The sequence below is a fragment of the Oncorhynchus tshawytscha genome, unplaced genomic scaffold (assembly GCF_018296145.1).
Source record: "Oncorhynchus tshawytscha isolate Ot180627B unplaced genomic scaffold, Otsh_v2.0 Un_contig_1016_pilon_pilon, whole genome shotgun sequence".
NCBI classification, from domain to species: domain Eukaryota; kingdom Metazoa; phylum Chordata; class Actinopteri; order Salmoniformes; family Salmonidae; genus Oncorhynchus; species Oncorhynchus tshawytscha.
The window spans coordinates 225,001-252,500 of NW_024609801.1; the positions used below are offsets into that span (position 1 = coordinate 225,001).

The 27,500-nt window shown below is 47.6% G+C and overlaps 1 protein-coding gene across 2 annotated transcripts in view; it reads right to left on the bottom strand.

Moving 5' to 3' along the window:
- tusc3 (tumor suppressor candidate 3) overlaps window positions 1-27,500 on the bottom strand; it is a 123,588-nt gene that overhangs the window by 47,719 nt on the left and 48,369 nt on the right. For both annotated transcript variants that reach the window (XM_042318324.1, XM_042318325.1), the window contains exons 4-6: window positions 20,339-20,479; window positions 14,627-14,767; window positions 13,085-13,174 (exon numbers count right to left, since the gene is read on the bottom strand). In XM_042318324.1, coding sequence (XP_042174258.1) covers window positions 13,085-13,174; window positions 14,627-14,767; window positions 20,339-20,479 — 372 coding nt within the window. The remainder of the gene's footprint in view (window positions 1-13,084; window positions 13,175-14,626; window positions 14,768-20,338; window positions 20,480-27,500) is intronic.

Below are 27,500 nucleotides of genomic sequence, written 5' to 3' on the forward strand. Positions count from 1 at the left end.
AGAGAGGCAGAGAGGCAGAGAGGCAGAGACAGAGAGGGAGAAACAGAGAGAGAGAAAGAGAAAACACAGTTCAGATGAATGGAGTATGTTTGGATTCCTGTCTGTCTCTGTCTGTCAGTGAAAATACCTAAATAGTCTGTCTGTCCTATCCTAAGGTATCTGAAAAAGTTGTCAACCTTCCACATTCTTATCATCAACCATCGTAATGTCACTATTATCAATGCCAGATCACCATCCTCACTGTCATCATCACTGTTATCATCATCACCACTACCACAATAATCATATAATATATCGCCTGAAACATCACACACACACACACACACACACACACACACTCACACACACACACACACACACACACACACTACAATAAGGACACTAGCGCTGCACGTCTCAAACGTGGTGTTAAAGTCCCAGAGAGTCCTCGCTATCCTCATAAGTCATTGTCCACATAACCCTGAGATTTTCCCGGGGCCAATATTAGCCGGGTCATAAAACGTTACACTGTATTCTGCCAGAGCCCCTGTATGCTGAGCAGGAGGCCTGGAATTCATACAGCCACATTATAATATTTCAATAAGAACCTCACATAAATTCAATATAGCAATACCGCTGACACATGCAGCCATATTGATTCAATCTCTGGGCTCGGAGACAGATGGCCTGGGAGAGAGAGGAGGAAGTGATGCGACCACAGAGGGGTGGGTAGATGGATACAGACACGGAGCCAGTGGGTTAAAGTCCATTAAGGTGAACGGGGGAAGACGATAGCCAATTGTGTTGAGAGTTCCGGGAATGATTGACAGGTGGAGGGGTTGCTAAGGAGATTTTTTCTCCCGCCCTAGCAACCACTGTCGATAGAGAAGCACTTTTGATCATCTACTTCAGACCTCAGTAAAAAACATCGGTGCCAGAGAGTAGAAAAAGCTTCTCTCTGGGCTGGGAAGCTGGTGGGTGTGAAGGGATTTTGCTCCAGCCCAGCACTAGCACACATAAAAATAAATATTTCGAGAAAAAAAAATCACATATTTAGAATTTAAAAAAAGAAGCTCCATAAATAATAAACCTCTTGCTCCCGGCGAGCCTTTAGTTGTTTCCTACTGCCGGTCCCCGTAAGGAAACCTTTTCCATCAAAGTGATTCATTCACAGTTAATCAGCGTTTGTTTTTCAGCTTGTTTTTCTCCTTCTGTTTTCTTCCTCCCTCCATCCCTCCTAGGTCTCCTCTTAATTAAGGCGCTCGTTCGCCACAAAGATTCATTTTTAATGCTCCAGTCCCTTGGAATGGAGAGCTAAGCATCCTGGAAAAGGGCCCAAAATACAAATATGTGTTTCATGCTTTGGTTCACAGTTCAATTCACTTAATATAGACTCAGTCCCCCCCACGAACATCTCCGGGAGAAAACCTAAATATTTGCTAAGATGCAATAAAAGTGACAACGGTCTGCTTGGATTATGAAAAAAAGATGAGATTTATATATACTTGAGTCGTGTCTTTGGGAAGCAGGGCGGAGGAGGTTGTTTGCAGCCAAACTTAATGAAGTAATGGGTTGGGATGATATGGGAAAGGGATGTGAGGCGTGGCTGATGTGTAGGCAGAGGAGATAGCCGCCCCCAGCGTCTCTGTGAAGGACCTCGGCGTTACTCTGGACCCTGATCTCTCTTTTGAAGAACATATCAAGACCATTTCAAGGACAGCTTTTTTCCATCTACGTAACATTGCAAAAATCAGAAACTTTCTGTCCAAAAATGATGCAGAAAAATGAATCCATGCTTTTGTCACTTCTAGGTTAGACTACTGCAATGCTCTACTTTCCGGCTACCCGGATAAAGCACTAAATAAACTTCAGTTAGTACTAAATACGGCTGCTCGAATTCTGACTAGAACCAAAAAATTTGATCATATTACTCCAGTGCTAGCCTCTCTACACTGGCTTCCTGTCAAAGCAAGGGCTGATTTCAAGGTTTTACTGCTAACCTACAAAGCATTACATGGGCTTGCTCCTACCTATCTCTCTGATTTGGTCCTGCCGTACATACCTACACGTACGCTACGGTCACAAGACGCAGGCCTCCTAATTGTCCCTAGAATTTCTAAGCAAACAGCTGGAGGCAGGGCTTTCTCCTATAGAGCTCCATTTTTATGGAACGGTCTGCCTACCCATGTCAGAGACGCAAACTCGGTCTCAACCTTTAAGTCCTTACTGAAGACTTATCTCTTCAGTGGGTCATATGATTGAGTGTAGTCTGGCCCAGGAGTGGGAAGGTGAACGGAAAGGCTCTGGAGCAACGAACCGCCCTTGCTGTCTCTGCCTGGCCGGTTCCCCTCTTCCCACTGGGATTCTCTGCCTCTAACCCTATTACAGGGGCTGAGTCACTGGCTTACTGGGGCTCTCTCTTGCCGTCCCTGGAAGGGGTGCGTCACCTGAGTGGGTTGATTCACTGATGTGGTCATCCTGTCTGGGATGGCGCCCCCCCTTGGGTTGTGCCATGGCGGAGTTCTTTGTGGGCTATACTCAGCCTTGTCTCAGGATGGTAAGTTGGTGGTTGAAGATATCCCTCTAGTGGTGTGGGGGCTGTGCTTTGGCAAAGTGGGTGGGGTTATATCCTTCCTGTTTGGCCCTGTCTGGGGGTGTCCTCGGATGGGGCCACAGTGTCTCCTGACCCCTCCTGTCTCAGCCTCCAGTATTTATGCTGCAGTAGTTAATGTATCGGGGGCTAGGGTCAGTTTGTTATATCTGGAGTACCTCTCCTGTCCTATGTGAATCTAAGTGTGCATTTTCTCCTTGCTGCTCCAGTTTCAACTGTTCTGCCTTATTATTATTCGACCATGCTGGTCATTTATGAACATTTGAACATCTTGGCCATGTTCTGTTATAATCTCCACCCGGCACAGCCAGAAGAGGACTGGCCACCCCACATATGTTTCTCTCTAATTCTCTCTTTCTCTCTCTCTCTCGGAGGACCTGAGCCCTAGAACCATGCCCCAGGACTACATGACATGATGACCCTTGCTGTCCCCAGTCCACCTGACATGATGCTGCTGCTCCAGTTTCAACTGTTCTGCCTTATTATTATTCGACCATGCTGGTCATTTATGAACATTTGAACATCTTGGCCATGTTCTGTTATAATCTCCACCCGGCACAGCCAGAAGAGGACTGGCCACCCCACATAGCCTGGTTCCTCTCTAGGTTTCTTCCTAGGTTTTGGCCTTTCTAGGGAGTTTTTCCTAGCCACCGTGCTTCTACACCTGCATTGCTTGCTGTTTGGGGTTTTAGGCTGGGTTTCTGTACAGCACTTTGAGATATCAGCTGATGTACGAAGGGCTATATAAATACATTTGATTTGATTTGATTTGGTTTCACAGATGGATCCAGTCAGGGGGAACCTTAAAACACCCAGATGAAACGTTGAGGTAAAACATATTTCTAAGGGGTCAACAGAAGAAGGTCCTCAGGGCTCTGAACATCCTTTTCTGACTGTCTGTTAGGCTGCTGAGGTGAAGTTCCACCAAACCACATATACGGGGTCAGATATTGTTTCGCCTCCCTCATAGTTAAGGTTCAGATTGGGGTTAACATAATCTGATCCTAGATCTGTGGTTAGTGGCAACGTCTACTTCGAGCATCCCCCTCTGGAACTGCTTGGGTACACCATTTTGGAGCGAAAGGCTAGTCACTGAGTGCTTCAGCCATTTTGGTTCAATCTAAAGCCACAGTTTAAGTTCCTGGATGCGAAATTGGTTCTCTTGAACGGCAGTTGGAGATCTCCTTTTGACCCAAGGGAGAACGACTGCGCCCTCTCATTGAAGCCGAGGAAGTTCAAGGCTGACCGCGATACTGCAGGAATTGTTAGCAGAAAACAGGCCCCAACATTATAGTGAACAGAAAATGGTGATCTGTCTGGTCAATCTTCCTGTAAATAAAAATTATTTTAGAAGGCATTCATGGTACCTCTAATTGCTTCTAAAATACCAGATGTATGTCCTGGTATATTTTAAAATCGTACATAGAAGAAGTTATAAGGATAAGTGATTTACTAAATGGTAGCCTGCAGAACCCTGGGTGGCCTTCAACTGGAGTTCCTCAATGAGAGAGGGCAGCACTGAGTCTGCGAAGTCACTTCCTGGAGGATCTCAAACTGCTCATAGACTAACAAATGGCCTTTGTTTAGTCACCAACATCTCTCATTATCCGGGATCCTCAAGAGCAAGTTCTTGGGCACCGAGCAGATACAATTTAATCTAGTTTAGTCCTGTTTGGTTCCCATTCATCAATTGACAAATTATTTCAATATACTCCTCCAGGATTGGGCCATTTTTTATAATGTTATTATCTTGTCTGGTAGCCAACTGCCTGCAGACAAAAATACAACAAAAAATGACTGTGGGCAGAGAGGGCTGTACGGATACAGACCAGCCTGGTTTGTGGTGTACCTTTCTGTTCAGATAGAGAGAGATAGATAGATGTTAAGATAGAGATGGTAAGAGAGAGAGTAGGAGAGAGAGAGAGAGAGGGAGAGAGAGAGAGAGGAGGTGAGAGAAAGAGGAAGGGTAGGTGAGAGAAAGGGAAGGGAGGTGAGAGAAAGAGAGGGGGGTGAGAGAAAGGGGAGAGGTGAGAGAAAGAGGGGGAGAGGTGAGAGAAAGAGGTGAGAGAAAGAGAGGGAGAGAGGTGAGAGAAAAGAGGGGAGGTGAGAGAAAGAGAGGGGGAGGTGAGAGAAAGAGAGGGAGAGAGAGAGGGGAGGTGAGAGAAAAGAGGGGGAGGGGAGAGAAAGGGGGGGGGTGAGAGAAAGAGATGGGGAGGTGCGAGAAAGAGAGGGGGAGGTGAGAGAAAGAGGGGGAGGTGAGAGAAAGAGAGGGGGAGGTGAGAGAAAGGGAGGGAGAGGTGAGAGAAAGAGAGGGGGAGGTGAGAGAAAGAGAGGGGGGGAGAGAAAGAGAGGGGAGGTGAGAAGAGAGAGAAAAGGGGGAGCTGGGAGAAAGAGAGGGGGAGGTGAGAGAAAGAGAGGGGGAGGTGAGAGAAAGAGAGGGGGAGGTGAGAGAAAGAGAGGGGAGGTAAAAGAGAGCGAGAGAAGGGGGGATAGTAGAGAGGGAAACAGAGAAAAGCAGACAGGATTGTAAGAGGTCTATTTGTGGGTTCTCTCTTCTCTCTCCCTCTTTCTTCTCTCACTCTCTCTCTCTTCTCTCTCCCTCTTTCTTCTCTCACTCTCTCTCTTCTCTGTGTCGTCAAACAGCTCCAGTCGCCCATGAACTTTTCTGCACAGTCTGAACCGACTGGCCAACCGCATCAGTCGCTTTTACTACCCAAACAACCCTGGTCTCCCTCCCTCTCATTCTCTCTCCAAAGGGTTTAGAGCCCGGCCAGAGATGAAGGGAGAGGGTGATAAGGGAGAGAAGATTGGATGGGCCAGAAGAAGGAGGGAGGAGAGAAAGAGGGGGAAGAAAATGCAGAAAGGACATCCAGTAGTCTGACAAGAGGATCATTTCATGCAAATGTAGCTTTTAGTTTGGAAATCAAGGCACTGTTTCTTCTCTCCTCCCCCTCCACTAAATGTTTTTCTCTCTGTTTTTTTTAATTTCACACTCCGATGCACAACTATAAATGATGACCGGGAAATCTTTCTGGAAAAACACCCTGTAGTTTGAGAGTACTATTTTTAGTTTTTGGTTGCCTTTCGACAAGGATAATATTTTCCCAGTAAATAAGCACAGTAACAACAACAGATGCTTAGGGTTTGGTTGGCTTCCCTTTGTAGTCTGAAAAATCTGTTGGAACTGCAGACGCTGATAAAAAACACACACACACACTTTTGTTCTTCTATGCTCGTGGAAACCTAAAATTGATTTCCATTCAAAATCATATTTTCCCTCACCCCTAAACCTAACACTAAACCTAACACCTGTTAGGTTCTAAATGAACCTATTAAAACTCACGGACCCTTCATAAAGCTCAAACCAAGTTTATTCACCCATTGGGTCGATACAGCTGAGTAAGACAAAAGACATTCACACAAGCACTGATATTTAACCCTTTCTCCTATACCGAGTTTCCTCCTACACATCTGAACAGCCAATGCATCTCTGTTGCTAGACAGAACCTTAGTGATATCTGTTCTCTGTTCATAAATACAAATCAAATAGTTACATTAGGAGCCTAGTTGGTTTAGCCATGGAAAAAGTCAGGAACCTTCCCACAAGCCATGATTGGCTGAGATAATGGATGGGCTGGACATGCCAGGAGATCAGTTTGGATTGGTTTGCCATGTAGCCGCTTCTGTCTATAACGTGAGCTGTAATAGTATGTGTTGACAGTCCTTTCTACTGTGCCGTTAGCCATCGAGAACTACTTTTCTCAACATTTGATGCCCTGAATGTAGCAGGCGCTATCGACAGATCAGTAGGAGTGATGGGCTACTTTCTGCACACGCCACGGACAATGTGAACCGAGTGACTTGACACAACGCTGGCCAAACAAGATGTAGCTATAAACAAAACGTTAAATTGTTCCAATCTGCCCTGAAGCGTTCATCCATGGATACGGGTAAAAGTCTAGCGACATTTTCCAGATCTGCGTTTCTAATTTTGTCAGGAAGTCATTTTTTATTGCAAGTTAAAGCTTAGGTAGCTAGCCAATGTTAGCTTGCTGGCTCGCTAGCTAACGTTACGTGTATGATCTGTGTAATATTATTTGAATCAGAAATCAATTTGCATTGCTAGTTATAGCCTAACGTTAGCTAGTTAACATTGAAACTAGTTTGTTAGCTTTAGCTACCCGCAGATTCATACTACAGCTATGACAATGTTTGTATTGGTAGCAGTATTAGTTGAGGTTATGCCGGTTCATTGTTTAGCTAGCTAGCTACATGTCTAAACAAAAGACTCCACTTCGGCCGGATTATTACATGACCCATCAAACTAGCCAGGTGTGTCTGGGGGTGATTACGGCCACCTATTGTATTTCATGAACATGTGTGCATGTCCAGACAATAGTGACCCATCAACTTAGCTAGATGTGGCTGGGGGTTGGTCATAGCATTTCCTTCACAAGACCCATCAATTTAGACAAGTGTGTCAGGTGAGAATCATCTAACAACGAGAAAATCTTTATCAAATATTTTTAAATCTGGACACTTTGTGTTTTTGATATTGCTACTATGCAAGTACTACAACTGTACTGTTTCCACCTTCTGTATCCTGTGCTTGTGACAAATAAACCTAGATTTGAATAGATATAGCGTATGTTTGCCACATGACCGCACATGTGAATCCTTAAAGAAATGAGTGGGGTTAAAGCTTAAGAGGGTGTGAACGATGCAGAATCGGCATGGACAAAGAAGAGCTCTCCACTAGGTGTACCAAAACATTCAAGGGCCATTTTCTCAAAAGTGAGATTACAAGTTTATCAACTGTCCTAGCAGAATGACTTTCCCATTGTCCCTCAACTGCAGTGTATGATATTCCATTTTCTAGTCTCTACTTTTATCCAATGTAAAAAACACCATTTCAAATTTTGCTACATAAGACCGAATCGAGGCGGTTGGTCACATTTTACTATCCTTGTGGGGAATATAGGTCCCCACAAGGACAGAAGAACCAACCCACCCTACAGCCTCTCTCTGAAACAGTCCACCATCTTCTCACTCTGTTCACACCCCACAAATGACACATAATGTGTCGTTTAACAATTTTTAGCCCATTAGTAATTATCTCTTCCTCTTAATTGTCATCCCAAAGCTCCTTTCATTCTGATCTGTCTGTCTGTCTGAAAACCGACTCTTCAAGAGGAGAACCTATTTTTCTTCTAATCCTCTAACTGTGTGTCAAGCTCTCCCTCTCTTTCTCAGAAAACCGACTACAGGAGAAGAAAAAATATTTATTGATCTGTCTGTCCATCTCTTAGTGTGCCATTCCAATGATACATCCATCTATTCCACCACCTAATGCTATATTGCTTTTCTGACTGTTGGGAGAAACAGATATTTTATATATACAGTGGGGCAAAAAAGTATTTAGTCAACCACCAATTGTGCAAGTTCTCCCACTTAAAAAGATGAGAGAGGCCTGTAATTTTCATCATAGGTACACTTCAACTATGACAGACAAAATGAGAAGAAAAAAATCTGAAAATCACAATGTAGGATTTTTAATGAATTTATTTGCAAATTATGGTGGAAAATAAGTATTTGGTCAATAACAAAAGTTTGTTATATACCCTTTGTTGGCAATGACAGAGGTCAAACGTTTTCTGTAAGTCTTCACAAGGTTTTCACACACTGTTGCTGGTATTTTGGCCCATTCCTCCATGCAGATCTCCTCTAGAGCAGTGATGTTTTGGGGCTGTTGCTGGGCAACACGGTCTTTCACGGACTTTGCCCTTGCTGATGGAAGGAGGTTTTCACTCAAAATCTCACGATACATGGCCCCATTCATTCTTTCCTTTACACGGATTAGTCGTCCTGGTCCCTTTGCAGAAAAACAGCCCCAAAGCATGATGTTTCCACCCCCATGCTTCACAGTAGGTATGGTGTTCTTTGGATGCAACTCATCATTCTTTGTCCTCCAAACACGATGAGTTGAGTTTTTACCAAAAAGATATATTTTGGTTTCATCTGGCCGTATGACATTCTCCCAATCTTCTTCTGGACCATCCAAATAAATGCTCTCTAGCAAACTTCCGACGGGCCTGGACATGTACTGGCTTAAGCAGGGGGACACGTCTGGCACTGCAGGATTTGAGTCCCTGGCGGCGTAGTGTGTTACTGATGGTAGGCTTTGTTACTTTGGTCCCAGCTCTCTGCAGGTCATTCACTAGGTCCCCCCGTGTGGTTCTGGGATTTTTGCTCACCGTTCTTGTGATCATTTTGACCCCACGGGGTGAGATCTTGCGTGGAGTCCCAGATCGAGGGAGATTATCAGTGGTCTTGTATGTCTTCCATTTGCTAATAATTGCTCCCACAGTTGATTTCTTCAAACCAAGCTGCTTACCTATTGCAGATTCAGTCTTCCCAGCCTGGTGCAGGTCTACAATTTTGTTTTTGGTGTCCTTTTACAGCTCTTTGGTCTTGGCCATAGTGGAGTTTGGAGTGTGACTGTTTGAGGTTGTGGACAGGTGTCTTTTATACTGATAACAAGTTCAAACAGGTGCCATTAATACAGGTAACGAGTGGAGGACAGAGGAAGAAGTTACAGGTCTGTGAGAGCCAGAAATCTTGCTTGTTTATAGGTGACCAAATACTTATTTTCCACCATAATTTGCAAATAAATTCGTTAAAATTCTACAATGTGATTTTCTGGATTTTTTTCCCCCGCATTTTGTCTGAAATAGTTGAAGTGTACCTATGATGAAAATTACAGGCCTCTCTCATCTTTTTAAGTGGGAGAACTTGCACAATTGGTGGCTGACTAAATACTTTTTTGCCCCATTGTATATATATATATCTTATAGATGGTTTAGAACTAACATATCAAACTGGATCTAAAGAGTCAAACAACATGTTTTTACTTGTCCCTGTCTGTGTGTGTGTGTGTCTGTCCGTGTGGGAGTGTGTGTCTGTCCGTGTGGGAGTGTGTGTGTCTGTCCGTGTGGGAGTGTGTGTGTGTCTGTCCATGTGGGAGTGTGTGTGTGTCTGTCCCTGTCTGTGTGTGTGTGTGTCTGTCCCTGTCTGTGTGTGTGTGTCTGTCCGTGTGGGAGTGTGTGTGTCTGTCCCTGTCTGTCCGTGTGGGAGTGTGTGTGTGTCTGTCCGTGTGGGAGTGTGTGTGTGTCTGTCCGTGTGGGAGTCTGTGTATGTCTGTCCGTGTGGGAGTGTGTGTGTGTGTCTGTCCCTGTCTGTGTGTGTGTGTGTCTGTCCCTGTCTGTGTGTGTGTGTGTCTGTCCGTGTGGGAGTGTGTGTGTGTCTGTCCCTGTCTGTGTGTGTGTGTGTCCCCTGTCGTGTGTGTGTGTGTGTGTGTCTGTCCGTGTGGGTGTGTGTGTCTGTCCGTGTCTGTGTGTGTGTGTCTGTCCGTGTGGGTGTGTGTGTGTGTGTGTGTGTGTGTGGGAGTGTGTGTGTGTCGGTCCGTGTGGGAGTGTGTGTGTGTCTGTCCCTGTCTGTGCGTGTGTGTGTGTGTGTGTCTGTCCCTGTGTGTGTGTGTGTGTGTGTGTGTGTGTGTGGGAGTGTGTGTGTCTGTCCGTGTGGGAGTGTGTGTGTGTGTCTGTCCGTGTGGGAGTGTGTGTGTGTGTCTGTCCGTGTGGGAGTGTGTGTGTGTGTGTGTCTGTCCGTGTGGGAGTGTGTGTGTGTCCGAGTGTGTGTCATGGCCTTCTCCCCCTCATAAACTGTATTTCCTAGCCGAGTCTCCTCGTAATCGTCCAGACGGGACACGTCGACATACAACCGTCTGAGTGTCTGGGACACAGCAACCCTGACGTGTCTCTGGACTGACATAAAGCCACTGTGACTCCCAGCTGGCCGCTCACACACACACAAATACATGCACACACACCCGCACATATATAATTACACCCATGCTCAGGCCTGCGCGCGCACACACACACACACACACACACAGCTACAGGTGGGGTCTTTTACGACCCCCCCTTCCCCAGAAACCCTTCTCCAGGGTGGGGTTTAGAGCGCCATAGATGGCTTTAACACTGATCTGAGACCAGTACAGACGAGAGCACTACAGACTGGAGATCAAGAGTAAGAGCAATAAGAACAGTACTCAGATCAGACATAACAACCTTGTGGTTACCACCTGTCTGACAGTGCTTATGGTATAGGGCTTTATTTACATTTCTCCACCTATGACACGTGTGTGTGTGTGTGTGTGTGTGTGTGTGTGTGTGAGACTCATTCTGACCATGTCTCAACACTTTTTGCTCCAGTGGAACAGCGTTAAGGATTTCACCACAGTGTGAAAGCCTATTATCCTCTAGGTTATTGAGGTGCTAATTGAAAAGACCGCGGCTAATTCAGTGACTGTACCGGGTTACGGTGTCGTTGAGGTCAGGTCTGACACTCAGAAAGTTCCAACTTGAATTCACACATGGAGCTCAATGAGAGACGTCTCTGTCTCGTCTTTCACTGGGGAAAACAAGTCAGCTTTTCCCATCGCTTCATTTCTAGACGTGGAGACGTACACAGAAGAGGGGGATGAGAGGAGGGATGAGAGGAGGGATGAGAGGAGGGATGAGAGGAGGGATGAGTGGAGGGATGAGAGGAGGGATGAGAGGAGGGATGAGAGGAGGGATGAGAGGAGGGGATGAGAGGAGGGATGAGATGGAGGGATGAGAGGAGGGATGAGAGGAGGGAGAGGAGGGATGAGAGGGAGGATGAGAGGAGGGATGAGAGGAGGGATGAGAGGAGGGATGAGAGGAGGGATGAGAGGAGGGATATGAGAGGAGGGATATGAGAGGAGGGATATGAGAGGAGGGATATGAGAGGGGATGAGAGGAGGGATATGAGAGGAGGGATCAGAACATGACAAGGTGTTGAGGGATGAGAGGAGGGATGACAAGGTGGTAAGAGGGACTCCCTTTCACCCTCAGAACATGGAGGGATGAGAGGGATGACTCTACAAGAGACTCTCTCTTTCACCCTCAGAACATGAGAGGTGTTGTAAGGGACTCCCTTTCACCCTCAGAACATGGACTCTAAAGGTGTTGTAAGACTCTCCCCACTCCCTTTCACCCTCAGAACATGGACTCTACAAGGTGTTGTAAGACTCTCCCCACTCTCTTTCACCCTCAGAACATGGACTCTACAAGGTGTTGTAAGACTCTCCCCACTCTCTTTCACCCTCAGAACATGGACTCTACAAGGTGTTGTAAGACTCTCCCCACTCTCTTTCACCCTCAGAACATGGACTCTACAAGGTGTTGTAAGACTCTCCCCACTCCCTTTCACCCTCAGAACGTGGACTCTACAAGGTGTTGTAAGACTCTCCCCACTCCCTTTCACCCTCAGAACATGGACTCTACAAGGTGTAGTAAGACTCTCCCTTTCACCCTCAGAACATGGACTCTACAAGGTGTTGTAAGACTCAGAACATGGACTCTACTGTAAGACTCTCTCTTTCACCCTCAGAACATGGACTCTACAAGGTGTTGTAAGACGCTCCCCACTCCCTTTCACCCTCAGAACATGGACTCTACAAGGTGTTGTAAGACTCTCCCCACTCCCTTTCACCCTCAGAACATGGACTCTACAAGGTGTTGTAAGACTCTCCCCACTCCCTTTCACCCTCAGAACATGGACTCTACAAGGTGTTGTAAGACTCTCCCTTTCACCCTCAGAACATGGACTCTACAAGGTGTTGTAAGACTCTCCCCACTCCCTTTCACCCTCAGAACATGGACTCTACAAGGTGTTGTAAGACTCTCCCCACTCCCTTTCACCCTCAGAACATGGACTCTACAAGGTGTTGTAAGACCCCCTTTCACCCTCAGAACATGGAGTCTACAAGGTGTAGTAAGACTCTCCCTTTCACCCTCAGAACATGGACTCTACAAGGTGTAGTAAGACTCTCCCTTTCACCCTCAGAACATGGACTCTACAAGGTGTTGTAAGACTCTCCCCACTCCCTTTCACCCTCAGAACATGGACTCTACAAGGTGTTGAAAGTGTTCCACAGGGATGCTGGTCCATGTTGACTCCAAGGCTTCCCACAGTTGTGTCAAGTTGTCTGGATGTCCTTTGGGTGGTGGACCAGTCTTGGTACAAACAGGAAACTGTTTGGTTTTAAAACCCAGTGGCATTGCAGTTCATGACACAAACCGCTGCGTCTGGCACCTACTACCATACCCCATTCAAAGGCACTTCAATCTGTTGTCTTGCCCATTCACCCTCTGAATGACACACGTACACAATCCATGTTTCAATTGCCTCAAGGCTCAGAAATCCTTCTTTAACCCGTCTCCTCCCCTTCATCTACACTGATTGAAGTGGATTTAACAAGTGACATCATCAAGGGATCATAGCTTTCACCTGGATTCACCTGGTCAGTCCATGTCATGGAAACAGCAGGTGTTCCTAATGTTTTGTCCATTCAGTGTTTACAGCCCCAGAAAAACATCAATCAGGAGTGGATGTAGAGGTGGACAGACTCACCACTTGGCCGTTCTGGGGGTTCTTGTGTGCGTAAGGTGGGCCGCGGATGTGGTTCCACATCTGGCCTGATGTCATGGCAAACACCACACACTGAGGGAGGGAGGGAGGGAGAGAGGAAGAGAGGGAGAGTGAGTTGCCCGCTGCTCCCTTTACGATCAATACTCTCTGTGGCTTCCTCAGCCCTGTCTCTTAACATATGGGATAACAGCCCTCTCTGTCTACACATAGGACACTCGTCCACTCTGCCTCGTACTGCCCTCACTATCAGAAAGAGCATTGCTGCTGATGAAGACGGACCAGCATGCTGGATCACGCTCATTGGTTGTAGTTCACAAAAATACTGAAGAAATGCAAAATTGACATTATATTGTTTCACATACAGATGTAGAATCTTAACTTGAGCCTGTTTGAATTTTTAGTGGACTATAATTAATGGACATTTTTGTAGGGGGTTGAAACATTTTTCACGAGGGAAATCAAGTCTGAGATTTGAAAGTGGAAATTACAAACTTCAGAAGCCTTTTTAAACCTCAAATACACTGGAAGTTTTACACTTCCTGCAACAGGGTGATCTGATGAAGATCCTTAGACCTGTATGGACCTTATATCTTATATATCTTATAGACTGCCTTATAGACTGTCTAATAGACTGCCTTATAGACTGTCTAATAGACTGCCTTATAGACTGTCTAATAGACTGCCTTATAGACTGCCTTATAGACTGCCTTATAGACTGCCTTATAGACTGCCTTATAGACTACCTTAAAGACTACCTTAAAGACTACCTTATAGACTACCTTATAGACTGCCTTATAGACTGCCTTATAGACTGCCTTATAGACTGCCTTATAGACTGCCTTATAGACTGCCTTATAGACTGCTTTATAGACTGCCTTATAGACTGCCCTATAGACTGCCTTATAGACTGCCCTATAGACTGCCTTATAGACTACCTTAAAGACTGCCTTATAGACTACCTTAAAGGCTGTCTTATAGACTGCCTTATAGACTGCCTTATAGACTACCTTAAAGACTGCTTTATAGACTGTACACAAAGTGCTTTTCTGCCGAAGTTGAGTTGAGTACTTTTCTGACCATATATATATATATATATGTAACTATGGTATTGCACCTCCCCCTAGGTGGGCAGAACGTGTGGGGTGTGGGCAGCTTCATCAACAGCTTGTTAACGTAAGTGTTCTAAGAAACCATTATGTGGAACACTTAGGAAAGACAATATCACGCTGTGAGAACCGTTCATAGGGACATTCTGCTTACCTACTTCAGGGATGTTGTGCTCTCACCAGTCCATTGTGTGTGTGATTGTGTGTGCCTGTCTGCATATGCATACATGTTTGTATGTGTGTGTGATTGAGCTATGGTGGGGTGTGGGTGTGCTCCCTGGGGTGTGGGTGTGCTCCCTGGTGTGTGGGTGTGCTCCCTGGGGTGTGGGGTGTGCTCCCTGGGGTGTGGGTTTGCTCCCTGGTGTGTGGGTGTGCTCCCTGGTGTGTGGGTGTGCTCCTTGGTGTACTCCTATCTCACCAGCGCGGCCATGGCCCAGCCAGTCTTGTTGTAGATGAACTCCAGGTTGTTCCTGCGGAGGTAGAGCAGCCCTCCTACCAGGGACACCAGCAGGGCCAAGGCTATTGTGCCAGAGTAGTTAGGGGGACGGAACACACGGATCTGGAGGAGGAGAGGAGGGGGAGGAGAGGGTTGGGGAGGGAAGGAGAGGAGGAGGAGGGGGAGAAGAGGGGAGGGAGGAGGAGGGGGAAGGAGAGGAGGAGGAGGAGGAGGAGGGAGGGGAGGAGAGGAGGAGGAGGAGAGGAGGGGGAGGGGGAGAAGAGGGGAGGGAGGAGGAGAAGAGGGGAGGGAGGAGGGGGGGAAGGAGAGGAGGAGGAGGAGGGAGGGAGAGGAGGAGGAGGGAGGAGAGGAGGAGGGGAGAGGGGGGGGGAGGAGGAGGGGGGGAGGGGGAGGGGAGGAGAGAGAGGGGGAGGGGGAGAGAGGGAGGAGGGGGGGAGGAGGAGGAGAGGAGGGAAGGAGAGGAGGAGGAGGAGGAGGGGAGAGAGGGGGAGGGAGGGAGAGGAGGAGGGGAGGAGGAGGAGAGGAGGGGGGAGGAGAGGAGGAGGGGAGAGGAGGGGAGGAGGAGGGAGAGGAGGAGAGAGGAGGGGGGGAGGAGGAGTAGGGAGGAGGGGGAGGGGGGGAGAGGGGGGACCCAGTGAAAGGAGGTGAGGTAGAGGGAGGGAGACCCAGTGAAAGGAGGTGAGGTAGAGGGAGGGAGACCCAGTGAAAGGTGGTGAGGTAGAGGAGGGAGGGACAGAGACCCAGTGAAAGGAGGTGAGGTAGAGGGAGGGAGGGAGACCCAGTGAAAGGAGGTGAGGTAGAGGGAGGGAGGGACAGAGACCCAGTGAAAGGAGGTGAGGTAGAGGGAGGGAGGGAGACCCAGTGAAAGGAGGTGAGGTGGAGGGAGGGAGGCCCAGTGAAATGAGGTGAGGTAGAGGGAGGGAGACGGTTAGTTTTCGTCTGATCAAAAAAACTATTTTAGAATGATATAGCTCAGTACAATGTAATTACACCTAGTTGAATAACACAAGGGTTCCTGTCAGTGAGATGTGATTTGGGCACAGCGTGGCATTAGGTTGAAGGCTACAATAGAGGCATAGCAAGTATAATAATATGATATTACTGGGGAATAGCATACCCTCAGTAATGAAAAGATACTTCACATTCCCATTCAAACAAAGAGATCTACATGTGGAGCTTTAATAGGCCAGGGTTGTATTCATTAGGACATACTGTTGAAAAACTATTGGGAAACGATAATGAGCCTTTCATATTGGACAAGTTCAGGTAGTCCCCTCACTGTTTCAGTCTGTTTTTTATCTTCAGTTTGAACACAACCCAGATCAGTCGTCTTGTTGGTCGATCGCCGGCCTTGCCTTCTAATGCTATTGGATTAGTTCAAATGAAGGGAACCACATATCCCATAATTCAGTCTGCTTGTGGAACCGAGAGGGAGAGTGTGTGCGCGCGTTAGAGCATTGGGCCAGTAACCGAAAGGTTGCTGGTTCGAATACACGAGCCGACAAGGTGAAAAATCTGTTGATGTGCCCTTGAGCAAGGCACTTAACCCTAATATGCTCCAGGGGCGTTGCACCACCCTGTAAAACAACACATTTCACTGCACCTATCCAGTGTATGTGACAATGAAACATTATGAGGTGTACCAGTCGCATTCTGTCCACTGTCAACCGCCGCTTTTCAAATCCGCAGGACGACGGAGAATCCAAAGGATTAACGGGCGACTGGGGGAGACGTCGCCCCGTAATGGAGGACGGTGGCTTTAAAAAAAGCCTTAATGGACGCCGTGGATCTAATAAAGGATAACAGTTTCTAACCTCATTGGAATTCTCAGAGAGCAGTGGGCCATAGAGAAAGCATTGGATACCACAGCCATTAGCTGGTCATGGTGTTTTCAGGGCTGTATAAAAGGTTGAATTCTCAGAGAGCAGTGGGCCATAGAGAAAGCATTGGATACCACAGCCATTAGCTGGTCAATGTGTTTTCAGGGCTGTATAAAAGGTTGAATTCTCAGAGAGCAGTGGGCCATAGAGAAAGCATTGGATACCACAGCCATTAGCTGGTCATGGTGTTTTCAGGGCTGTATAAAAGGTTGAATTCTCAGAGAGCAGTGGGCCATAGAGAAAGCATTGGATACCACAGCCATTAGCTGGTCAATGTGTTTTCAGGGCTGTATAAAAGGTTGTGCTCAAAGTGATCTTGTCCTTCTTGCATCTCTAAGATGGATCTGAAACGGATGATGTCGTCTCTGGCACGGCTATAAAAAGGATAACCTCTGGTATTCTATTCATGTTTGGCACAGAGTTGGCTGCAAATATTATATCTGATATGTTTTTGTGATGCTTGTCTGTTTTGTGACAGGTAAATAGTTGTGTGTGCACTTTGTAAAAGCTCTAAAATGTGATAGGCGGGGCCTCCCGGATGGCGCAGTGGTCTAGGGCACTGCATCGCAGTGTGCCACCAGAGAGCCTGGGTTCGCGCCCAGGCTCTGTCGCAGCCGGGTTGTGTTTCGGAGGATGCATGACCTTCGACCTTCGTCTCTCCCGAGCCCGTATGGGAGTTGTAGCGATGAGACAAGATAGTAACTACTAACAGTTGGATACCACGGAATTGGGGAGAAAAAGGGGGTGTAGTTTAAAATAAATAAATAAATAAAAATGTGATAGGCAGGCATGGGTTTAAAGGGTATTTGTTTGTCTTTCAAATATGTTGAACGTTCGATTGAGCCTGCTAAATTGGTGGCATTTGCACTTTTGGGACAATTCCATTAGCTCCATTGCTCCAGGCAAACCCGATCAGGCGCAGCTGACAGAAAACAGATACTATTTGAACCCGGGTCTCATGTCACCTGTTCAATCATCACAGGTGTATTATGTTAAAGGGGGAATTCTCACCTGTTCAATCATCACAGGTGTATTATGTTAAAGGGGGAATTCTCAACTGTACAATCATCACAGGTGTATTATGTTAAAGGGGGAATTCTCACCTGTACAATCATCACAGGTGTATTATGTTAAAGGGGGAATTCTCACCTGTACAATCATCACAGGTGTATTATGTTAAAGGGGGAATTCTCAACTGTACAATCATCACAGGTGTATTATGTTAAAGGGGAATTCTCAACTGTACAATCATCACAGGTGTATTATGTTAAAGGGGGAATTGCTCACCTGTACAATCATCACAGGTGTATTATGTTAAAGGGGGAATTCTCACCTGTACAATCATCACAGGTGTATTATGTTAAAGGGGGAATTCTCAACTGTACAATCATCACAGGTGTATTATGTTAAAGGGGGAATTCTCAACTGTACAATCATCACAGGTGTATTATGTTAAAGGGGGAATTCTCACCTGTACAATCATCACAGGTGTATTATGTTAAAGGGGGAATTCTCACCTGTACAATCATCACAGGTGTATTATGTTAAAGGGGAATTCTCAACTGTACAATCATCACAGGTGTATTATGTTAAAGGGGGAATTCTCAACTGTACAATCATCACAGGTGTATTATGTTAAAGGGGGAATTCTCAACTGTTAAAGGGGGAATTCTCAATCATCACAGGTGTATTATGTTAAAGGGGGAATTCTCACCTGTACAATCATCACAGGTGTATTATGTTAAAGGGGGAATTCTCACCTGTACAATCATCACAGGTGTATTATGTTAAAGGGGGAATTCTCACCTGTACAATCATCACAGGTGTATTATGTTAAAGGGGGAATTCTCAACTGTACAATCATCACAGGTGTATTATGTTAAAGGGGGAATTCTCACCTGTACAATCATCACAGGTGTATTATGTTAAAGGGGAATTCTCACCTGTACAATCATCACAGGTGTATTATGTTAAAGGGGAATTCTCACCTGTACAATCATCACAGGTGTATTATGTTAAAGGGGGAATTCTCACCTGTACAATCATCACAGGTGTATTATGTTAAAGGGGGAATTCTCAACTGTACAATCATCACAGGTGTATTATGTTAAAGGGGAATTCTCAACTGTACAATCATCACAGGTGTATTATGTTAAAGGGGGAATTGCTCACCTGTACAATCATCACAGGTGTATTATGTTAAAGGGGGAATTCTCAACTGTACAATCATCACAGGTGTATTATGTTAAAGGGGGAATTCTCACCTGTACAATCATCACAGGTGTATTATGTTAAAGGGGGAATTCTCACCTGTACAATCATCACAGGTGTATTATGTTAAAGGGGGAATTGCTCACCTGTACAATCATCACAGGTGTATTATGTTAAGGTGTATTATGGGGAATTCTCAACTGTACAATCATCACAGGTGTATTATGTTAAAGGGGGAATTCTCAACTGTACAATCATCACAGGTGTATTATGTTAAAGGGGGAATTCTCACCTGTACAATCATCACAGGTGTATTATGTTAAAGGGGGAATTCTCACCTGTACAATCATCACAGGTGTATTATGTTAAAGGGGAATTCTCACCTGTACAATCATCACAGGTGTATTATGTTAAAGGGGGAATTCTCACCTGTACAATCATCACAGGTGTATTATGTTAAAGGGGGAATTCTCACCTGTCATCAATCATCACAGGTACAATCATCACAGGTGTATTATGGGGGAATTCTCACCTGTACAATCATCACAGGTGTATTATGTTAAAGGGGGAATTCTCACCTGTACAATCATCACAGGTGTATTATGTTAAAGGGGGAATTCTCACCTGTACAATCATCACAGGTGTATTATGTTAAACCTGGGGAATTCTCACTGTACAATCATCACAGGTGTATTATGTTAAAGGGGGAATTCTCACCTGTACAATCATCACAGGTGTATTATGTTAAAGGGGGAATTCTCACCTGTACAATCATCACAGGTGTATTATGTTAAAGGGGAATTCTCACCTGTACAATCATCACAGGTGTATTATGTTAAAGGGGGAATTCTCACCTGTACAATCATCACAGGTGTATTATGTTAAAGGGGGAATTCTCACCTGTACAATCATCACAGGTGTATTATGTTAAAGGGGGAATTCTCACCTGTACAATCATCACAGGGTATTATGTTAAGGAGGGGGAATTCTCACCTGTACAATCATCACAGGTGTATTATGTTAAAGGGGGAATTCTCACCTGTACAATCATCACAGGTGTATTATGTTAAAGGGGGAATTCTCACCTGTACAATCATCACAGGTGTATTATGTTAAAGGGGGAATTCTCACCTGTACAATCATCACAGGTGTATTATGTTAAAGGGGGAATTCTCACCTGTACAATCATCACAGGTGTATTATGTTAAAGGGGGAATTCTCACCTGTACAATCATCACAGGTGTATTATGTTAAAGGGGGAATTCTCACCTGTACAATCATCACAGGTGTATTATGTTAAAGGGGAATTCTCACCTGTACAATCATCACAGGTGTATTATGTTAAAGGGGGAATTCTCACCTGTACAATCATCACAGGTGTATTATGTTACCTGTACAATCAAGGTGGGGAATTCTCACCTGTACAATCATCACAGGTGTATTAGGTACAATCATCACAGGTGTATTATGTTAAAGGGGGAATTGCTCACCTGTACAATCATCACAGGTGTATTATGTTAAAGGGGGAATTCTCACCTGTACAATCATCACAGGTGTATTATGTTAAAGGGGGAATTCTCACCTGTACGTCGGTGCGGTCTGCGATCCACTTGGCCAGCTGCTCCGAGGCAAAGCCGATCCGCTGGAGGTCAAAGGTGTCTGCCCTCTTAGGCTTCCCCTTAGCTGGGAAGTGCATGAAGGTAGGGGCTGAGTTCATATTCAGCTGGACAATCAGACAGGTGTATTATGTTAAAGGGAATTCTCAAAGTACAATCATCAGAGGAGAAAATTATGAAAAAGGGAGATTCTCACCTGGGACAATCATCAGAGGAGAGAGATTATGAGGGAGGGAATTGCTCAGACAATCATCACAGAGAGGGAGTGGAGGAGTATTATGAGAGTACAATCATCAAAAGCTCACCTAGGTACAATCATCACAGGTGTATTATGATAAGTAGGGGAGACCTGAGAATCAGGGACAGGGGAGATATCTAGGGAGGTACAATCACTTGGCCAGGGACAGGTGTATTAGGTCAAAGGAGGAGAGATTCTCACCTGTACAAGGATCACAGATATATTAGGTAGGAGAGAGAGAGAGAGAGGATTCTCACCTGTAGGAAGAGAGAGAAGGAGGAGGGTATTATACAAGGTAGGAGGAGAGAGAGAGGAGGGGGACAGTACAATCATCAGAGAGAGAGAGGAGGGGTAGATATAGTTAGGAGAGGAGAGAGAGGGAGGGGGATAGAACAGTAGGTAGGAGGAGAGAGAGACAGGATAGATCAGTAGGGAGGATGAGAGAGAGGGAGGGGGGATAGATACAGTAGGAGGAGAGAGAGGAGGGAGGGATAGATACAGTAGGGAGGAAGAGAGAGAGAGGGAGGGAGGGATAGTACAATCATCACAGGTAGGAGGAAGAGAGAGAGGGAGGGAGGGATAGATACAGTAGGGAGGAGGAGAGAGAGAGGGAGGGGGGATAGATACAGTAGGGAGGAAGAGGGGAAGGAGGGAGGGATAGATACAATAGGGAGGAGGAGAGGGAGGGAGGGATAGATACAGTAGGGAGGAAGAGAGAGAGGAGGGAGGGATAGATACAATAGGGAGGAGGAGAGAGGAGGGAGGATAGATACAGTAGGGAGGAGGAGTATTATGGAGGGAGGGATAGATACAGTAGGGAGGAGAGAGAGAGAGGGAGGGAGGGATAGATACAGTAGGGAGGAGGAGAGAGAGAGGGAGGGAGGGATAGATACAGTAGGGAGGAGGAGAGAGAGAGGGAGGGAGGGATAGATCACAGTAGGGAGGAGAGAGAGAGGGAGGGAGGGATAGATACAGTAGGGAGGAGGAGAGAGAGGAGGGAGGGAGGATAGATACAGTAGGGAGGAGGAGAGAGAGAGGGAGGGAGGGATAGATACAGTAGGGAGGAGGAGAGAGAGAGGGAGGGAGGGAGGGATAGATACAGTAGGGAGGAGAGAGAGAGAGGGAGGGGGGATAGATACAGTAGGGAGGAGAGAGAGAGAGAGGAGTAGGGAGGGATAGGAGAGAGGGAGGGAGGAAGAGAGAGAGGGAGGGAGGGATAGATACAGTAGGGAGGAGAGAGAGAGGGAGGGAGGGATAGATACAGTAGGGAGGAGAGAGGGAGGGAGGGGGATAGATACAGTAGGGAGGAGAGAGAGAGGGAGGGAGGATAGATACAGTAGGGAGAGAGAGAGGGGGGAGATAGATACAGTAGGGGGAGGAGAGAGAGAGGGAGGGAGGGAGATACAGTAGGGAGGAGGAGGAGAGAGGGAGATAGATACAGTAGGGGAGAGGAGGGAGGGAGGGATAGATACAGTAGGAGGAGAGAGAGAGGGAGGGAGGGATAGATACAGTAGGGAGGAGAGAGAGAGGGAGGGAGGGATAGATACAGATACAGTAGGGAGGAGAGAGAGAGGGAGGGAGGGATAGATACAGTAGGGAGGAGGAGAGAGGGAGGGAGGGATAGATACAGAGGAGGGAGAGAGAGAGGAGGGAGGGGGATAGATACAGTAGGGAGGAGGAGAGAGAGAGGGAGGGAGGATAGGTAGGGAGGAGGAGAGAGAGAGGAGGAGGGATAGATACAGTAGGGAGGAGGAGAGAGAGAGGGAGGGAGGGATAGATACAGTAGGGAGGAGAGAGAGAGAGGGGAGGGAGGGGGAGAGGATAGATACAGTAGGGAGGAGGAGAGAGAGAGAGGGAGGGAGGATAGATACAGTAGGGAGGAGAGGAGGGAGGGATAGATACAGTAGGTAGGAGATACAGAGAGGGAGAGATAGATACAGTAGGAGGAGGAGAGAGAGGAGAGGGAGGGATAGATACAGTAGGGAGGAGGAGAGAGAGAGGGAGAGATAGATACAGTAGGGAGGAGGAGAGAGGAGGGAGAGATAGATACAGTAGGGAGGAGGAGAGAGAGGGAGAGATAGATACAGGGATAGATACAGTAGGGAGGAGGAGAGAGAGGAGGGGGATAGATACAGTAGGGAGGAGGAGAGAGAGAGGGAGGATAGATACAGTAGGGAGGAGGAGAGAGAGAGGAGGGAGGGATAGATACAGTAGGGAGGAGGAGAGAGGAGGAGGGATAGATACAGTAGGGAGGGAGGAGAGAGAGAGGGAGGGGAGGGATAGATACAGAGGAGGGAGGGAGGAGAGGAGAGAGGGAGAGAGGAGGGAGGGATAGATACAGATAGGGAGGAGGAGAGAGAGAGAGGGAGGAGGGAGAGAGAGAGGGAGGGATAGATACAGTAGGGAGGAGGAGAGAGAGAGGAGGAGGAGGATAGATACAGTAGGTAGGAGGAGAGAGGAGAGGGAGAGATAGATACAGAGGAGGGAGAGAGAGGGAGAGGGAGGGATAGATACAGTAGGGAGGAGGAGAGAGGGAGGGAGAGATAGATACAGTAGGGAGGAGGAGAGAGAGGAGGGAGAGATAGATACAGTAGGGAGAGAGAGAGGAGGGAGAGATAGATACAGTAGGGAGGAGGAGAGAGAGAGGGAGGGGGAGGAGAGAGAGGGAGGGAGGGATAGATACAGTAGGGAGGAGGAGAGAGAGAGGAGGGATAGATACAGTAGGGAGGAGGAGAGAGAGAGGGAGGGATAGATACAGTAGGGAGGAGAGAGAGGAGGGAGAGATAGATACAGTAGGGAGGAGGGAGAGAGAGGGGGATAGATACAGGAGGGAGGAGGAGAGAGAGAGGGAGGGAGAGATAGATACAGTAGAGAGAGAGAGGGAGGGATAGATACAGTAGGGAGGAGAGAGGAGAGAGGGAGATAGATACAGTAGGGAGGAGGAGAGAGAGAGAGGGAGGGAGAGATAGATACAGTAGGGAGGAGGAGAGAGGAGGATAGATACAGTAGGGAGGAGAGAGAGAGGGAGGGAGGGATAGATACAGTAGGGAGGAGAGAGAGAGAGGGAGAGATAGATACAGTAGGGAGGAAGAGAGAGAGGGAGGAGGAGATACAGAGGGGGAGGAGAGAGGGAGGGAGAGATAGATACAGTAGGTAGGAGGAGAGAGGAGGATAGAGAGGAGAGAGAGGAGGGATAGATAGATACAGTAGGGAGGGAGGAGAGGGATAGAGAGGGAGGAGGAGAGGGAGGGAGGGAGATAGATACAGTAGGGAGGAGAGAGAGAGAGGAGGGAGGATAGATACAGTAGGAGGAGGAGGAGAGGGAGGAGAGATACAGTAGGGGAGGAGGAGAGAGAGAGGGAGAGATAGATACAGTAGGAGGGAGAGAGAGAGGGAGGGATAGATACAGTAGGGAGGAGAGAGAGAGAGAGAGGGATAGGGAGGAGGAGGATAGATACAGAGAGGGAGAGGGGATAGATACAGGAGGGAGGAGAGAGAGAGGGAGAGATAGATACAGTAGGTAGGAGGAGGAGGAGGGAGGAGAGATAGAGGGGAGAGAGAGGGAGGAGGAGGGAGAGATAGATACAGTAGGGAGGAGGAGAGAGAGAGGAGAGGATAGATACAGTAGGGAGGGAGGAGAGAGAGAGAGGAGGGAGAGATAGATACAGGAGGAGAGAGAGAGGGAGGATAGATACAGTAGGGAGGAGAGAGAGAGAGGGAGGGATAGATACAGTAGGGAGGAGAGAGAGAGGGAGGGATAGATACAGATAGGAGAGGAGAGGAGGGAGGATACAGTAGGGAGGAGGAGAGAGAGAGAGGGAGGGATAGATACAGTAGGGGAGGAGAGAGGAGGAGATAGATACAGTAGGGAGGAGGAGAGAGAGAGGGAGAGATAGATACAGTAGGGAGGAGAGAGAGAGAGAGAGATAGATACAGTAGGAGGAGGAGAGAGAGAGAGAGGGAGAGATAGATACAGTAGGGAGGAGGAGAGAGAGGGAGGGAGAGATAGATACAGTAGGTAGGAGGGAGGAGAGGGAGGGATAGATACAGTAGGGAGGAGGAGAGAGAGAGGGAGGGATAGGAGGGAGGGAGAGATAGATACAGTAGGAGAGAGAGGAGATAGATACAGTAGGGAGGAGGGAGAGAGAGGAGGGATAGATACAGTAGGAGGAGGAGAGAGAGAGATAGAGGGAGGGATAGAGGGGGAGGAGAGAGAGAGAGGGAGAGATAGATACAGTAGGAGGAGGAGAGAGAGGATAGATACAGTAGGGAGGAGAGAGAGAGGGAGAGATAGATACAGTAGGGAGGAGGAGAGGAGGGAGAGATAGATACAGTAGGGAGGAGGAGAGAGAGAGGGGGATAGATACAGTAGGGGAGGAGAGGGAGGAGATAGATACAGAGGGAGGAGGAGAGAGAGAGGGAGGATAGATACAGTAGGGAGGAGAGAGAGAGGGAGGGATAGATACAGTAGGGAGGAGGAGAGAGAGGGAGGATAGATACAGGTAGGGAGAGAGAGAGGGAGGATAGATACAGTAGGGAGGGAGAGAGAGAGAGGGAGAGATAGATACAGTAGGGAGGAGAGAGAGAGAGAGGGAGAGATAGATACAGTAGGTAGGAGGAGAGAGAGAGAGAGGGAGAGATAGATACAGTAGGGAGGAGGAGGAGAGATAGATACAGAGGGAGGAGGGAGGGATAGATACAGTAGGGAGGAGAGAGAGAGGGAGGGATAGATACAGATAGGAGGAGAGAGAGAGGGAGGATAGATACAGAGGGAGAGAGAGAGGGAGGGATAGATACAGTAGGAGGAGGAGAGAGAGAGAGAGAGGGAGGAGATAGATACAGTAGGGAGGAGGAGAGAGAGGGAGATAGATACAGTAGGAGGAGGAGAGAGAGGGAGAGATAGATACAGTAGGGAGGAGGAGAGAGAGGGAGGGAGAGATAGATACAGTAGGGAGGGAGAGAGGGAGAGATAGATACAGTAGAGGAGGAGGAGAGAGGGAGAGATAGATACAGTAGGGAGGAGGAGAGAGAGAGGGAGAGATAGATACAGTAGGGAGGAGGGAGAGAGAGAGAGGGAGAGATAGATACAGTAGGGAGGAGGAGAGAGGAGGAGGGAGATAGAGTAGGAGGAGGAGAGAGAGAGGGAGAGATAGATACAGTAGGAGGGAGGAGAGAGAGAGAGGGGGAGATAGATACAGTAGGGAGGAGAGAGAGGAGGAGGAGGAGGAGAGAGAGAGAGGGAGGATAGATACAGTAGGGAGGAGGAGAGAGAGAGAGAGAGATAGATACAGTAGGGAGGAGAGAGAGGGGAGATAGATACAGTAGGGAGGGGAGGAGGAGAGGAGAGATAGATACAGAGGGAGAGATAGATACAGTAGGGAGGAGGAGAGAGAGAGAGAGGGAGATAGATACAGTAGGGAGGAGGAGAGAGAGAGAGAGGGAGATAGATACAGTAGGGAGGAGGAGAGAGAGAGAGGGAGGGATAGATACAGAGAGAGGGGAGGAGGAGAGAGAGATAGATACAGTAGGGAGGGAGAGGAGGGAGGAGGAGAGAGAGAGGGAGGGATAGATACAGTAGGGAGGAGGAGAGAGAGAGAGAGGGAGGATAGATACAGTAGGAGGAGGAGAGAGAGAGAGAGGGAGGGATAGATACAGTAGGGAGGAGAGAGAGAGAGAGAGAGAGAGGGATAGATACAGTAGGGAGGAGGAGAGAGAGAGAGGGAGAGATAGATACAGTAGGGAGGAGGAGAGAGAGAGAGAGGATAGATACAGTAGGTAGGAGGAGAGGAGAGGGATAGATACAGAGGGAGGAGGAGAGAGAGAGTAGGGAGGAGGAGAGAGAGAGAGAGGGAGAGATAGATACAGTAGGGAGGGAGAGAGAGAGAGAGAGAGGGAGGGACATACAGTAGGGAGGAGAGAGAGAGGGAGGATAGATACAGTAGGGAGGAGGAGAGAGAGAGGGAGAGATAGATACAGTAGGGAGGAGAGAGAGAGAGAGAGATAGATACAGTAGGGAGGAGAGAGAGAGAGAGAGAGGAGATAGATACAGTAGGGAGGAGAGAGAGAGAGAGGGAGGGATAGATACAGTAGGGAGGAGGAGAGAGAGAGAGGGAGAGATAGATACAGAGGGGAGGAGAGGAGGATAGATACAGTAGGGAGGAGAGAGAGAGAGGGAGGGATAGATACAGTAGGGAGGAGGAGAGAGAGAGAGAGGGAGGGATAGATACAGTAGGGAGGAGGAGAGAGAGAGAGAGGGAGGGATAGATACAGTAGGGAGGAGGAGAGAGAGAGAGAGATACAGGGAGAGGGGATAGATACAGTAGGGAGGAGGGGAGGAGAGAGAGGGAGGGACATAGGTGGAAAAGGAGAGGGGATAGAGGGGAGGGAGATACAGTGGAGGAGAGAGGAGAGAGAGAGGGAGGGAGGACATAGGGGAGGAGAGAGAGAGCAGAGAGAGGGAGAGATAGACATAGGTGGAGGAGGAGGGAGAGAGGGAGGGAGAGTAGGGAGGAGGAGAGAGAGAGAGGGATAGGTGGAAAAGGGAGAGAGAGAGAGGGAGGGACATAGGGGAGGAGGAGAGAGAGAGAGAGGGAGGGAGGGATACATAGGTGGATGAGGAGAGAGAGAGAGGGAGGGATAGGTGGAGGAGGAGAGAGAGAGAGGAGGGACATAGGTGGAAAAGGCAGAGAGAGAGAGGGAGGGACATAGGTGGAAAAGGCAGAGAGAGAGAGGGAGGGACATAGGTGGAAAAGGCAGAGAGAGAGAGGGAGGGAGGTGGACATAGAGTGGAAAAGGCAGGCAGAGAGAGAGAGGGAGGGACATAGGTGGAAAAGGCAGAGAGAGAGAGAGGGAGGGACATAGGTGGAAAAGGGAGAGAGAGAGAGGGAGGG